General features: G+C 38.3%; 3 protein-coding genes across 4 annotated transcripts; all 3 read right to left on the bottom strand.

Moving 5' to 3' along the window:
- Positions 1-186: 186 nt before the first annotated feature.
- Positions 187-3,203, bottom strand: antkmt (adenine nucleotide translocase lysine methyltransferase). 2 transcript variants are annotated; one of them, XM_069701122.1, is made up of 6 exons: positions 3,154-3,203; positions 2,400-2,613; positions 2,142-2,246; positions 1,924-2,064; positions 1,699-1,749; positions 187-1,236 (listed from the first exon to the last, which is right to left on the bottom strand). In XM_069701122.1, the coding sequence occupies exons 2-6, from the start codon at positions 2,559-2,561 to the stop codon at positions 934-936; spliced, it is 762 nt and encodes a 253-aa protein (XP_069557223.1). In that variant the 5' UTR covers positions 2,562-2,613; positions 3,154-3,203; the 3' UTR covers positions 187-933. The 2 variants fall into 2 exon arrangements, with proteins under 2 accessions (XP_069557223.1, XP_069557222.1); XM_069701121.1 differs by having other exon boundaries at positions 2,400-3,191.
- A 182-nt stretch (positions 3,204-3,385) lies between these two features.
- On the bottom strand, positions 3,386-8,340 carry hirip3 (HIRA interacting protein 3). The gene is made up of 8 exons (XM_069701120.1): positions 8,223-8,340; positions 6,818-6,938; positions 6,541-6,688; positions 5,516-5,902; positions 5,253-5,413; positions 4,597-4,744; positions 4,049-4,147; positions 3,386-3,812 (listed from the first exon to the last, which is right to left on the bottom strand). Exons 1-8 carry the CDS (start codon positions 8,297-8,299, stop codon positions 3,625-3,627), a joined length of 1,329 nt encoding a protein of 442 aa, XP_069557221.1. The 5' UTR covers positions 8,300-8,340; the 3' UTR covers positions 3,386-3,624.
- An 801-nt stretch (positions 8,341-9,141) lies between these two features.
- kctd13 (potassium channel tetramerization domain containing 13) lies at positions 9,142-14,265 on the bottom strand. Its single transcript, XM_069701119.1, has 7 exons — positions 13,798-14,265; positions 12,618-12,878; positions 11,798-11,967; positions 11,388-11,477; positions 11,144-11,196; positions 10,854-11,049; positions 9,142-10,611 (listed from the first exon to the last, which is right to left on the bottom strand). Exons 2-7 carry the CDS (start codon positions 12,853-12,855, stop codon positions 10,369-10,371), a joined length of 990 nt encoding a protein of 329 aa, XP_069557220.1. The 5' UTR covers positions 12,856-12,878; positions 13,798-14,265; the 3' UTR covers positions 9,142-10,368.
- Positions 14,266-14,365: the final 100 nt, after the last annotated feature.

The following is a 14,365-nucleotide window of genomic DNA, read 5'->3' as shown; positions in this document are numbered from 1 at the left end:
CCCAATAATAAAAGCACGACATCCGGTTGTACCTTTCAAAATGCAGCACGTTTTTATTTATTTTTTTTAGACAAAATACTAGATTAAAAAAAAACGTCCCGGTGTCCTTTTGTAAGTGGAGTTAAAGCTGAATGTTTTGGGGGTTGTGAATTATAGTTAAATGAATGAACTCACTCCAAAAAAAAAAAAAAAAAAAGTCCATTTTAATGTTTTATATTCTAATTTCCCTAAAAGCGTAAGCAGATGCTTATACTCGGACCCACACTTCCTTTGAATGGAATAATGTTGCATTAAAGGGTATATTATAGTCAATAAATAGATGAGAGCGCTTATCTTAAACACAGGAAAGACAACTGCGAGGCTGTTTCCATTTGGCTACGTCAATCCCGGACCACAAGTGGCCAGCAGAAGTACAGCTGGAAACGCGCTCAGGTCTGATCTGTTCAGGCCGCATTCGGGTACATAATATGTATACAGTAGATAACTGTGTCAAACGTCCTTCGTTGTATGAGCAATACTGTTGTTGCTGCAGGTGCCCCTCATTTACTTGGGACCCCCTTGGGCTTATGTAACTTTGTCACTTCAGAAGCCACATCCCGCACTTGTTAATGCACTAAGCATCTTTGACCTAAGCATTAGAAATAGTTCCTCCTACCTGTGGAAAACTAGCTGCACCGTGCTTGGCAGGCATTTACCGGTGGTCGCGCGAGGAGCTCTCGCGGCCAGCTACATTGTGGGAAATTACATATGTATCGCAGAGTACTACTGGTGATTTTGTATTGATACAAATCGGGTTGAAAATGAGCGAATTGCTCTTTCACGTAGGTAACTGCCAAATACATCTACAGGGTTCTGGAGCAAAGATGTGGATTTCCTTTCCAAATAAACATGCCCGTAAAATATACTTACATCTTTTAAGCAGTTAAAGGGTAATTATACAGAGTATAATTCTATGTTACTATTCAAGGACGGCAAAACACTACAAACATCGATGCAGCTACACAGGGATCCTTTCTCCTTGGATAGTCCACTGTCAAGATCACTCTCTGTGACTATGTCCTTGTTATTTTTCTTAAAAGTGTACTGTCTTTGTGCTTGCATGCTATATGCCCAAGCTCTGTCCACACCATGTCCCTCGATCCTGCAGGGTTTCCAGTCAGTGAAGGGAAAACGACCAGCTACCACTAATGCATCATCAGGAAGCTCAGCCTGCAACTTCTCCTGCAATAACGAAAGCTGAGAACACAAGAACAAAAATTAAAAAGACTAATGCATCTGATTTTAAGTGCACCTTTGACATTTGCTAACTAATTCTTTCTAGATGGTTTTTTTTTGCTGGTTTAAAGAATCCCCAAACATTTTAGGAGTTCATAGTTTTCAGTCTTCTTTCGACAGGTTTCAACCACCTGGCTGAATCAGAATTACAAACTGTTTGAAAGCAAGGTCTCATTTCCAATAATAATGAGTGGAAAACAAATTTATACAGTAAAGTATTTTGATTTTAATGTGATGTAACTAAAAATTAAAGCCATTTCATGTGTGCAACTGGGCTGAAATGCTTCTGACAGTTTCTCTATCACCTCATATCACCTGGCTTTGAATGAGCTCATTTTTTTCCCTTATTTCTGCATTATCATTGTGTTAATTCACAGCTTATACCTATGTGTTTATTTATAGCTACATGTTGAATATACTCACCACACTGGGAGCCAAAAACACTGTGACGTTCTTGCATTTTGTCAAGTCGACCTGTGATGAGATATAAGGCAGTATGTAACTAAGACAATAACTTCAATAGTAATTCTGCTTTCAATAACACATACAATTATCATGTTCTTGTAATCATGTTTTACTATTGACTGGTGTAACATTGCTGTAGTAGCTGTTTACTAATGCCATCACACAGGTGAGAAATGTTCAGACCTTCCACAGATCTTCTCGTCGGTATGACACTTTTCCATTATGGCCAGCTCTCCACGCATGGAAATGGGCCACGCGAACCAGCCAGGGGTTGAGCTCATAACCAACAGCAGGAATGAAACCCTGCTGATGGGCTTCCAAGACCTAAAGGGGACCACAACCAGAACCTGTTACTTATCAGTGCAAGAAAAATGAGGCCCAAATATCTTGCTTAGACTTACAATACGGCCATCGCCAGATCCCAAATCCACAAGGCCTCCCTTTCGACCTCTCAGCAAAGTCATTACGTTATTTACTTGAGCTTTGCTGGCAGGAATGTAGGGGACCTACAGGAGATTTGAAAAAGCTAATGAGAGAAGGAGCTTGTCTCTTCACAGGTACAAGCACTTCTCCATCATTCACTGCACTCAACAACAACAAAAATAATAGTAATATGATCATAATAGTCATTCAAAGTGTAAGAACAACGTAGACCACACCTGTAGCCTTAATGGGACTTTTCGGAAGCCTGGCTGGAGGACTCCCACCCACATAGCATACACGGCAAGCCCGGTGCCAGCAGCTATCTGAGCGACACCCCATACTCCAAGCCGCCTGGTCTTGAACTCAGCAAAGGCCTCGTCTGGCGTGTCATTGTCCATTCTTGCATGAGATGTGCCGTGTAAGGTCTCAGTAAAAGTAGTATATGAGAATCTACCACAATTTATAGGAAAATTATCATGAAATCATTTTATTTGTATGAAATAGCATATTCTGGGGAGATAATAATAATACACAGAGTATATATATCATAATTTAGCATTTGGTGATCAGATTTTACAAAGGGTTTTACAAACCACAAGCAATTTGACTATAAAAGTATAAACCATGAGAGATTTAAAACATTTAAATGATGCAAATATCAAACGTGCATTTCATGCATAACGTTTTTTTTTTTTTTAAATGTTTAATCTGTCCTACACTTGTCCTGTCGTGTGTGCTTTTCTGGTGTCTTTTTTTTTTCTTCTTTTACTGGAACATGAAAAGACTGAAAGACTGTTCATGTTCTGCAGTTTGAGGGTCACATGCACGCACTTCGTTGTCATGCTAACACCAAGTACAGACAAAGTAACCGGAAGAAAAAAAATAGATTTTTGGTCAAACGTAACGTTAGTGTATCTAAAAAAAAAAAAAAACCCACAAAAAAAAGGACCGTGCAGCTACAACAGGATTTAACACAAATACGTCACTGACCTGCAGAGGCAGGGGCGGACACATTACCCTGTAGGACCAGTCCGTCTGCGCAATATTCCGTATATCAATTAGCATGCGTTTGTTCCGGAATGGTGACGCACGTTTCCGATGAATTAAATTCCAAGTTCCCGTGTAGTATCCTGTAAATACTTATGTTTGTTACCTGTTTTATGTACCGTATTTCATTCAGTAAAGTACAAGTAAATCACCATTCCATGCAACCCTATTTAATCACAACACTTTTATTTGAAATAGAACATGGATAAACATATAAAAGTGTACCATCACTGTGCTGATATTTTTTTTTTTTACTGAAACACAACATATACATACCCTTAATCATTTCTAACTCGGATATTTTTTTGTAAAACTTTTTGCAGATATTTTGTATGCATAGTATCAAAGTAGAAAAATTCAAAGATAAAGTATTGTTCATATCCTGGTGCTTCTCAACACTTGCAAGAGTCCATTTCAGTCACTGTCTGCATCATCACTGATGATCCCCTGCAGGTTGGTCCACTGTGTTACCCTTCTGCGCCCTCTGGGTGCATTGTTTTCCTCATCACTGTCAGAGCCAGAGTTGAGAGTGTGCTGATATTCAGAGGATGGAGGGTCATGTTTTTCCTGCCATGTTGAGGCTCCTCTGCGTTTAGGTCGACCTGAGAGAGGCATCCACATTAGACAATCTCCTTTAAAATCAATTTCACATAACCAATACTTTTCACCAAATCATCTAAAAAAAATATGGTCATGTTTGCAACAACAATGTTACATTGCATGCATTTCTTTAAACAACCTGGTTATAAACTGAACCTACACATTTTCTTACTTTAAGTATGTGGTATATAGTTTGGAACATGTTCAATATTGTTATGGATGGTGGACAAACAGTTACCTTGTGTGACAATGATGTTGTTGACATCAAGCTCAGCGACTTCCTGAGCTTCTTCTCTCTTCATTCTGGCTTTTCTACATTTTTCAATAGATGGTTGACCTGTGAGAAAACAAGATTACTTTATTACATGTTGATCTGAATGGGTCAGTTGTGTAATTTTTTTTTTTTTTTTAACTAACATGTCATTCTGCAGTTTAACAAAGTAAAATAGAGCCTATTGAAGATTTTTGTTTTAGCTCATCAGTTAAGCCAGAACAAAAGACAATGGCAGGAACTTGGTAAATTTAACAGCAGCATGGCAGTTGAAACTTGATGTCTGTGTATGTTGCATTTGAATTTAGCCTTTTGATTACACTTCAGATAAGACCAAGAACAGAAACATTAAGCTTTTTTTTTTTTTTTAAATTTCTTCTATCACTTAGAATTAATAGAAAAAAAGGTTTTCAGGATAACTTGTATAGGCAAATCATGTGGAACCTGGATTTGGAACATGCGTAAATAAAAGCAGAATGTATGGTCTGTGAAAAGGTGAATGAATTCCTACTGACCATGGACACCAAGATCTTCAAGCTCCTTCTTCAGAACTGCCACCTTGGATCGAATAGAGCGGCAGCCGTCGAGGAGCTTCTTGTAATTCTTCCTCACACCGCAGAGAGCGATGTAACGTTTGAGCCGAACGACAGCTTTGTCTTCATCCTGCGGGATGAAGCCGAGGACAGACAAAATGTGAAGCGAAGACGCAACATTCATTCTGCATTTATTCCCGATATATACCTGTTTTAGTGATCCATTTTTCAAAACTTGATCTTTGCTTTTTTTTTTGCATTTGTCTTTGTCTCTTGACTCCACTCAGAGCACTGAGGGCAACCACATGAATTCTGCTGTCTTTACTCAAATGTAAACAGTGAGGATAAAGTGTTCGACACAGACAAAATATTCAGCTACTCCTTTGTGATTTGTAAAAGATTGTAAATTGACTTAATTGACAGTGACTTTTGCTACTTCCTAAGGATACAATGTACTGTGGTCAGCATAGTGAATGAATGGGTTTTATGTCCGTATTTAAATAAGCTTAATTTTAAATATATTTCAGCTCACATGACCAAAGTAAAAAATAATGACCCCATCTTTACTCAAACCATCATAAACATCACAAAACTGAATAAAAAAACATGGGTTTTCTGATAATCAATAAAGTACTCACCTTTTGACCTTTGGGGCGGTCATCTTTTTTGACCGTTTTCTTCTTTTTCTTAGCATCTTGTGTATTTTTTGTCCCACGATTCTGTTCATCCTCCAAAGAAGTAAGCGACGATGAATCCGAGTCTGCGCCGTTATCTTTCTTTTCCACTGAGACCTTTTCTTCTGTTAGACGTAACGGGAAGACATCAAGCCATAGAAACTATCATGACAGTATAAATGAATTAATACTTGTGTGTCATATGTAGGTATAAAGGTTACTGTTACCTTTATCACTGTCATCAGAGGACTCGTTGCCACTGATTTTGTCACTCTTTTCTGACTTGCTATCTGCGTCACTTTCATCCTCTTCATCGCTGTGTGGCATCTTCTTTCCTTCATTTGTATCGCTGCTTCTTGTCTTTCCATTCTTTGTCAGGTTTTTCTCCTTTTTCACCACTTCATCTGGACTCTCATCACAGCTACTCTCATTCCCCGGTTTCCTCGTCTCATTCATTTCGTCATCTGAAGAGTCATCACTGCTCACCTGCTGTTTGTTTGTCTTTCGCTGTGATTTTTTCACCTCTTGCTCTTCATCACCAGATCGAGATTTAACTTGTTCTTCGCCTTTGCTTCTCTCACTTGCTGTTTGGAAGACCTCTTTGTCTTCTGTTTCTGTTGTTAACCACATAAAAACAGAAAAAGAAACGTCACGGTTTACCAAGAAGCATCAAACCTCTCTGAGGGGTTCCTCAGAAATGGGGATGGTAATGTAGGTGCTCAGTGAGAGAAATTACTAACTAAATCAAAAGAGTGCAACAGAAGACCTGTCTTGACTGTGGCTATGAACAAATTACCTTTGTTAATTGAGTTTTGTTTTGTGACCTAGGTGACATACGGTATAAAAAAAAAACAACCATACAAACTATCTCTAAAGGCTTCATAACCAAGAATTGAGATAACCATTAGAGAGTACCACTTAATGGGAGAACTTCTATTGCAGTAAACATAATCAAGTGCAGTTAAGATGTTTATGTCATTTTTAAGCACCAATGAAAAACCTCTAAAAATGTCCAGCATTTCTTGACTTCATATTACTATAAATGGAATATCTGTGGGTTTTGGATGGAATCATCAAGTACTGATGAGCATTTTTTCAGACCAAACACGGAATGCAAGTTAATCGATAATTCCAGTTCTGGTCCTAAAGTCAATGACGGTCCAGGACATTTTACATTGAGTAGCAGCAAATCAGAACAAGCATATACATTATTAAACCTACAGACAGACTTCGAATAACATTTATAACTTACCTGATGATGAACTTGGATGATTGGATCTCGGGTTCTTTGCCCTGGATTCATCTTCACTCTCACTTGTCCCTTTGTCACTTTCATTGGCTCTCTTCCTTTTGTTCTGGAGCTTCTTGGTCTCTGACTCACTTCCACTTCTGTCACTGTCCTAGTTGGAAAATGGATGATAACAGTCATAACTACAGGATTAAAATGATCTCCCCTTGAAACACTACATACTTTATGTACTGCAATATACAGTATGTAATCACAAGTTTTATGTGAAAAATTCAGATACCTGCATTTTGATTAGTTCCTCTTCAACCACCTGTTTCATGAAACTTCTTGCATCTGGACTTAATGAGTCACATTTCGCGTGTGCCAGATAACGTCTTTTTAAAATTCCTAAGGTCAGTGTGCTGAAACAAAACAGTCGACAGATTATATCAATGCGGGAGGAGGTCATTTACAGTGACAGTTCTTTGGGTTTTTGAATACACTGACTGAAAAATACATTGTAAAATTGCAACATCCAGCAATTCCACACCACTAAACTGTTACTTATATCATGAATGACTTTAAAACAGATGAGGACTGTAAATCCTGAAGTGACAGTCAAATGAAAATGAGAAGATTGAAGAAAAATATTTTTTATTTTGCAGTCACAAGTGCAATATTATGGTATGTTAAAATTCAAATGAAGCCTGTTATTATCAATAATCAGAAACAACATTTAGCCTATTTTTGTGCTGGAAACTATAAGTTTGTACCTTTGTGGGCACAACTAACAACTAAAAGTACAATGTAAAGTTCCCATTCATATGTACACTCGGTCAAATAGTATTTTGGTGTAGTTTTCATCACTGAAACAAACTTCAAAACCACTTCAAAATAATAATAATGCTGCTATGATTAATAATAGTAACAATAATAATAATAATGTTTTTCTCCCTTTAAAAAAAAAAAAAAACTGCTTCAGAAAAACCTTGCTAGATAAACCCTAAAATGTCTTAAAACTGAACTCTAACCAATAAATTGCCATTCAGTTCAATATGCTTTATTGGCATGAATGTCAGGTTGACATATTGATGTTCCAATGAAAGATACCACTTCCCATCAGCAGGAGTCAATTAAAACTGATTAAATCCTGTCCTGTTGCCAAATACAGCACCTTGTCAGCTGTAACTGATATTAATATTAAAATGTAAACCAAAATTTTAATATAAATCTTGCCAAGTTAGTTTATCCAACGTGTGCGGCGGTAACATTATTTGTTCTAGGAAGGCGAAGGTAAGACCCGTACTACTCTGCCTCTGATTGGCTTACGGTGATATTGGTGTGCTGATTGGTTAGAATTAGGGTCAAATTATCAGGGCAAGCCAATCAGAGGCAGAATACGACGAGTCATTCCTTCGCCATCCTAGGAAAATAAATTGGCTCCTACACAGACAGCGTTGCATTGAGACGACAAACCACAACATTGTGAAACATGAGCGTCACATGTGTGCTCGGTTATCAGTGTGATAAATGGCACATTAAACATACAAGCTTTGCATTTTTTATATGAGCAACATTAAGCAACATAATGTTGAATGTCAAATGTTTAAAGGAGCAACATATTCACACATACACGATCAAAGACAAGCCTATGATTTCTTCTCCCTACAAACAACGGCTTTATTTGTTGAACGCTTCAACTGTACCTTAGATCTGGCCCGTCGCGGAGTTCACCGCACACAAACCTGCGGATAGCTGCTGACTCTTTCTTCGACACCATCATTTAAAACTATGCTGTTTTTTTTGGCGGCGGCATCTGCATCGGCTTACGTTGGAGGAAGTGACGTCGGTCTGGCGCCACGCCCCTTCCGTCTAAATATGAGTTTGAATTACTGGTTTTGTAATTTTAATTTAACCACCAGAATTGAATCGGTATTTTCAAAAGTATAAACATAATTTTTACGTAATGTTAGATCTCATTGCATATTTTGACACAATTTTAATAAATGCAATAATGCTAATGGAAAATGTTTTTGTTTTTACACATGTAGTTTGTGTCAAAGATATATTTATTGTTGTCATTTGTGTTTTCATATACTTCATAATCTATTTTTTTTTAAAATTAAGAACAAGAGTATTTACACAATTCAAAATAAATAAATATATATATAAAAATATAAACACATATTTCTTTGGTTTTATTTCTTGTTCTCATTCTTTTTATTTCTTGTCCTAAGATTTGATCAGACCCTCATTTGCAATGTTTAAACACTTCAGGTATGATGAAATAAAATATTAATTAATACTCTTGAATAAAAAAATTAAAAAAAATAAAAAATTATGGGCCAAATCTTTCAAGATGATGTTGCAGTACAGATGTACTGTGAAGTCGTGAAACAGGTTTGGTTCCACATAACGGGGCAAAGTAATATTGAATACCCAAATAAACCAGGTTTTATTGTGCATCTATAAAGATTACATTACTTGCACATTTTTGGTGAATGAAATGTTTTTGAAGGATATCAAGACAGCTTCCACATGTTGTTTGCAATATGTATATGTGCTGGTACGTTGCTATATTATACTTCAAGAACAAAGGGAAAAATGAGACCAAGAAGCCAAAGCTGGATTTTATAAGTGATTTATTCAGAACATTTCCATGACCACAATTGGACGGAAGTTAAATTAGTGCATATTTCAAGGTATTCCAAAGTTACTTTTATAAAGGGTCAGAGATACATATTGCTCTCATTCAATGTTTTTTTTTTTTTTTCAGCGTTCAGAGTGATTAGGTTTACACAAGTCACCACTTAATATTAGAAAGAAAATATTTTTCCTCTCCCTGAGGGAAATAAAAATACCACTCAATGTGAATTATCACCACTGTATGTCCAATTAATTTAAGCAAAACTCTGTAGTTTGGTGTAAGACAAAGCATAAGTAAAAGATCATGGCTCAGAGTAAAGTACAACATCAAAGAAATGGTCACGGTTCCTCCTTAAAAACATTCAATTGAAATGTAAGTTCATGACGTACTTATTTCTGATCAGTGCCACAGTGCACCATATCATCCCCGAAATTAAAACTCACTTGAGCACTAATTAACACAAAAGATTGCATTCAATACAAAAGTTAAATACCAAACAATAAATTAGGTTCATAAATTAATAAAAAACATCTTGAAGCTGCAACAGCTGCAATAATTTAAACAAAGAAAATGGAGCTGCTCAACAATCTCATTCATCGACAACCTCACTAAAAATGGCTATTCTTGTTTCGTTCCAGTGTTAACGTCCAGGCTCAACTTCAACGTCCTCTGTCCAAAACTGTTTGGCAGCATCTCAGTCCAATAAAGAAAACGAAGGATGTTTCACAGCCTGAATAAACTGACACAGTGTTTCCCTACAAGTCGAACACGGAGGAGGCTGCCAGTGCATATCATCAACACCCACGTTAACAGTAGCCTGTCTGCTCAGAGCAACATCCACCTATTGGGTGGGAGTTGGGTTTCGAGGCCCATTCAGTAACTTGCAGGAGGTTCTTTAACATTGGAAAACTAATATTTATGCCAGTTTCAGGTCCAGGTAAATTTCACATATTTCCTATTTAAAGAATGTACACAACTTGTTTTCTTGTAAACAAAAGCATTTTTTTTTTTTTTGTATATCTCAAACAACTCTAACCTTATTACATCACCAACTCCTACATTTCTGCTGTGTCTAAAGACATTTCATGAAATAACTAATGACCAAGCTATTGCTGTGCTCAAGGACGTTTCTTTCATTCTGCAAGCATTCAACAACAAATGAACATACATCAAGTCACTCTCCCAGGCCTTATGTTTTCACATTATCAGTCCTTATACACGGTTTGCTGACCGTGCCCTCGTTCGTCGTGCATTATGTGCCTCCTGACGTGGATCCGTCTCACTCGTCTTTCCCCTCCCACGGCACCTTCCTCCTCTGACTGTCCCAGTGATGAACCTGAGCCCCTTGAATCTAAAAGGTGTAAGCCTCCAGGACCAGATCCTCTGCCGTTCTCATAAATGAGGATGTTTAGGGTTTCTTCAAATATTCGCGCTTCAGGAAACTCAACCTAAAAAAAAAAAAAAAAACGGATGTTTGGCAGTGAGTAAGTCACGACTTATTTTCTGTGGACAATATACTTTACCTAAGGGTTTTGTTTGTATCACTTGTAAAACAAGCTCATAAAGCACGCTCATAAAACACTTGCTTTGCCTGCAAGGATTACAATAGAATAGGAGCTTGCGTCAGTTCAAAAGCATTTGCTTCAAAGCTTGAAGAAGTGCATTTCCCTCAAGAATTATGTAAACTTACTTTGGTCTGCTTCTTCTCTGTAGCATAGACAATGGAAGTGCAGCATACTTCAGCAATCTTGCGGCCTTCACCGTAGAAAGACCAACAGCAGATCTCATCCCCGAGCACGTCTTTGACAAACAGCACGCGGCCATTAAATCGCAGCACGAGTTTGTCAAACAGTTCAATGTTCTTCAGCAGGTTATCATCAGAGTTGCTGGTCACAGGACAAGGCAAAGAGTAAAAGTCAGTAGCCTGTCAACTTGTTTTCATATGTAACTGCAAGACATATGTGTAGTCAGCCTTTTTACCTGGTGTAAGAGTATTTGTTGTTTCCTCGGTTGTTCTGCAGTTTGACGACCGGCTGCAGGGACGAGAAACGGGAATAAATGTGGTGAATGCAGTAGTTCAACTGTCTTTAAAAAATAGTTTGAGCATAAAACTTCAAAATCCTATAAGGAGGGGAAAAATGTGATTTCTCACTTTCTACCCAGCTGCCAACCTAATGCACACTTTTGTTAACGGTCCATTTGATTTCAATTCAATTCAATTCACCTTTCGACAAGTAGCGATCATCTTCTGTTCTTCTTTGGCTGAGGTGATCATGGGGATGCGACACACAGTTTCAAAGACATCCTTTTGTTTCTAAAGGCAAAACACGTGTTAAAATACATCTTCAACTAACACCTTCGTTTGAACACAGTAATTAACAACATAAAAATTAAGCAATTCTAACTTTTGTATATTTGTCAAAATACTGAGATACACATCACAATACACCAGGTGATGGAGCCATTTTTGTTTTTATTAAACTACGCGGCGTCACAGCCTCATTTAACTAACGTATTAACAATGTGTCCATTATCATAAGTTGGAACAGATGTGTGAGCTGAGGACGCCGAGAGGAAATTGTATTTCAACTGGTTGCAGTCAAAGTTATACGTCGATAAGTTGATTGTCTTTACCTGCATGGCGCTAAGGCAATGCTGAACGAGTCCCTGCACCCGATAGTACTGAGCCTCCTTCAGAACCTCATCCAGTTCTCTGTGGTCCTCTGGAAGCGGCACTGAGCCATCTCGCAGGAAGTTCAAAACCAGACTAAAGTGTCGACCACACCTATCCAAAACCACCCAACCTGGAACAGCAGGAAAATTATTTTATTATCATCTCGTTTAAATTCTTCTGCAATCTTTGTTCGTTTTTGTGGCAGACCAGCAGTGTGCTCTGGGTGTGGTGCTCGCCTCACAGCTAACAAACGGCAGATAGTTTAACATTCACCTCCTTTGTGAGTCAACATTTTTCTTGGTGGGACATTTGAAAAGGTAAAAATAGTCATTTAAGAATTCTGTCAGGACTCGCATACAGCTGACCCCAAGTAGATATTTAAAACTCAAAAAGTAAACCTGCAAAAATCTGCATTCTGTTCATCACCCCGCTGTCTGGTTTACATCATGCAGCTTTTGGAGCTAGAATAGACATTTTGCATACAAACTATTTTTAAGGCCACTTGTTTGATGTTTGGTTAACCGTCACAAAAACACTTCAGAAGCAGATTTGAGTCACTTCTTCTTTTACAAGCACAAAATGGAATGGCAACACAAGTGTGTTATGTTAGTTATGTCGTTTTAAGGCATGCATATTTAGAATTTCTTTTAAATTAAAACTGCAAGAAAAAAAAACCTGCCTCACACTCAAAACATCATGTTCAAATGTATGCCAATCACCCAGTCTTCAATACACTCAACAATATCAATCTACGCTTACCAGACACACACATCCACTCACCTTCTGAGTCTATGGTAACATCGGTTCCTCCATTGCATATGCTCTGCAGCAGACTGTCTTCCTTGCTCAACGTCTGGACAGTTGTATAATGCAGCGAGCCACCCACATTTAACTTGACATATTTGCTCCCCAGCAGACCCTGACTTCTGTGCTCATCTGCGTTGTGGCAGGCAGGATGGCAGACCGTGGACTGGGCCGAGTCGGCAGAATGACTGCCAACTGAAGCCTCAGCAGACATGGGGCTGAAAAGTCACTTCCTGACTGTAAAGCAGAAGAATATAAAGGCTTGTTTGTAGCATAGGTCGGACAGACAGGAAAAACAAATGATTGATTATTAATCTAAAACAGTATTAGTTGTCTTTTAATTAACAACTATGTGGGCGAACTATATATAGTAGCCTTAACCACTGAAGCAGGCTGCCTGTGTAAGTACTCTGTTAACCTTCAATAGAAGAGAACATGGTTATTTGTATCCAAGCCACACAAGTTTGTGTTCGGCGATTCCTCTCCAGAAATGAACCATTTCATATTTCCCTTTCGGGACTTGATTGTTTACCTTTGTTAAACCTGGATGGTTTCTATGTGTAATTAATGTCACGTTTGCAAAACTGTCAAGTCATTTTTTTTTTTTTTTTGGTTTAAAACACAAGAAGTCAAGAGTAAGGTCAACTTTGGTGTGAAGTAAATCATTAGGACGGGTTGATAAGCACTTAATCATTCCCCACTCAGTGGGCTTGGCTAAACGCCACAGCTGATTTCTGGGACATTTGTGCATCTATACAAGCTCTTCGTTTGTGGAGCCAAACATTTCCAATTATAACCCGACAGCAAAACTCTATAAATTGTACTGAAAACAACACATCTTCTGCTGCGATTAAAGATATTAGCTGCGTGTAACTTGAGTGGAGGACGGAGGGGAAATAAAACCCAGAAGAATTTAACCTGAGGAACTACAACTAACTACAACAACAACAACCACACCCAGTCTGTGATCCGTTGAGGGTTTCTTCCTCCTCCAGTTGGACGAAAAAACACAAACGATCAAATGGCGTTTTTTTTTTTTATTTCCAAGCTGTAAAACATTGTTTAAGATTGGCCCCTATTCTTTAAAACGTAATAGCACAAGTCACCCTTCATTGGCAGCACGCATGCATACCAGCTGATATCAAACTGTACTTACCACACCGTGCATCCGAGGGTGCTGCTGGAGTGAACCGAGCTTAGCTGAGAAAGCTACGCGTAGCGTCAATCAGCCAGCAATTAATAAAACAAACTCGCCGGCTATTACGAAGACCCCGAAATGATATAGATTTACAACGCAGCTACCGACTGACACTTCATTATAACCGCCAGCCAGCCGAGCGAAATCAAAGCGGCCAACAAACAGCCCGTCTATTTTTTTTTTTTGCTACGCTTTAAGCTAGAAATGCTCATTTGCTTTGTACCGCTTCTTCTTGGGTGAAAAAAAAAAAGAGAAGAAGAAGAATTAAAAATAATAATAATCAGAAAGTAGCCGTCAAAAAAAGCGAACTCCGAGCTACATTAAGGACGGACAATTCCATCGTTTGGACGTAATGATTAATAACTGAAGCAAACAGGAGAAGCTAAATAGGTCACTCGGAAACGAAACTAGAGCGTCTACTTCCGCTGCTTCCTCCTTCTACGGTCATCTCGTGACGTGACTACCGCCACCTTTCGGAGCAGACACGTAATTGTGTCACCTAGGTTACCCAAATCCATATGATTCA

The sequence above is a fragment of the Brachyistius frenatus genome, unplaced genomic scaffold (assembly GCF_029030835.1).
Source record: "Brachyistius frenatus isolate BFR_SWC_R1_liver_20210118 unplaced genomic scaffold, ASM2903083v1 Contig_36, whole genome shotgun sequence".
Lineage (NCBI taxonomy): Eukaryota > Metazoa > Chordata > Actinopteri > Embiotocidae > Brachyistius > Brachyistius frenatus.
This window is presented reverse-complemented; position numbering and strand designations above follow the sequence as displayed.

Excerpts from the sequence above, each read along its gene's own strand:
- antkmt (XM_069701122.1), bottom strand. The coding sequence starts at position 2,561 with ATGGACAATGACACGCCAGACGAGGCCTTTGCTGAGTTCAAGACCAGG. Across the intron at positions 2,065-2,141 it reads GATCTGGCGATGGCCGTATT|GTCTTGGAAGCCCATCAGCA; the intron begins GTAAGTCTAAGC and ends GGTCCCCTTTAG. Across the intron at positions 1,750-1,923 it reads GACGAGAAGATCTGTGGAAG|GTCGACTTGACAAAATGCAA; the intron begins GTCTGAACATTT and ends ATCTCATCACAG.
- hirip3 (XM_069701120.1), bottom strand. The coding sequence starts at position 8,299 with ATGATGGTGTCGAAGAAAGAGTCAGCAGCTATCCGCAGGTTTGTGTGC. Across the intron at positions 6,939-8,222 it reads CGCGACGGGCCAGATCTAAG|CACACTGACCTTAGGAATTT; the intron begins GTACAGTTGAAG and ends GTTTTGTTTCAG. Across the intron at positions 4,745-5,252 it reads ACCGCCCCAAAGGTCAAAAG|GATGAAGACAAAGCTGTCGT; the intron begins GTGAGTACTTTA and ends TTCATCCCGCAG.
- kctd13 (XM_069701119.1), bottom strand. The coding sequence starts at position 12,855 with ATGTCTGCTGAGGCTTCAGTTGGCAGTCATTCTGCCGACTCGGCCCAG. Across the intron at positions 11,478-11,797 it reads ATTGCCTTAGCGCCATGCAG|AAACAAAAGGATGTCTTTGA; the intron begins GTAAAGACAATC and ends TTTTGCCTTTAG. Across the intron at positions 11,050-11,143 it reads AACAAATACTCTTACACCAG|CAACTCTGATGATAACCTGC; the intron begins GTAAAAAGGCTG and ends TCCTGTGACCAG.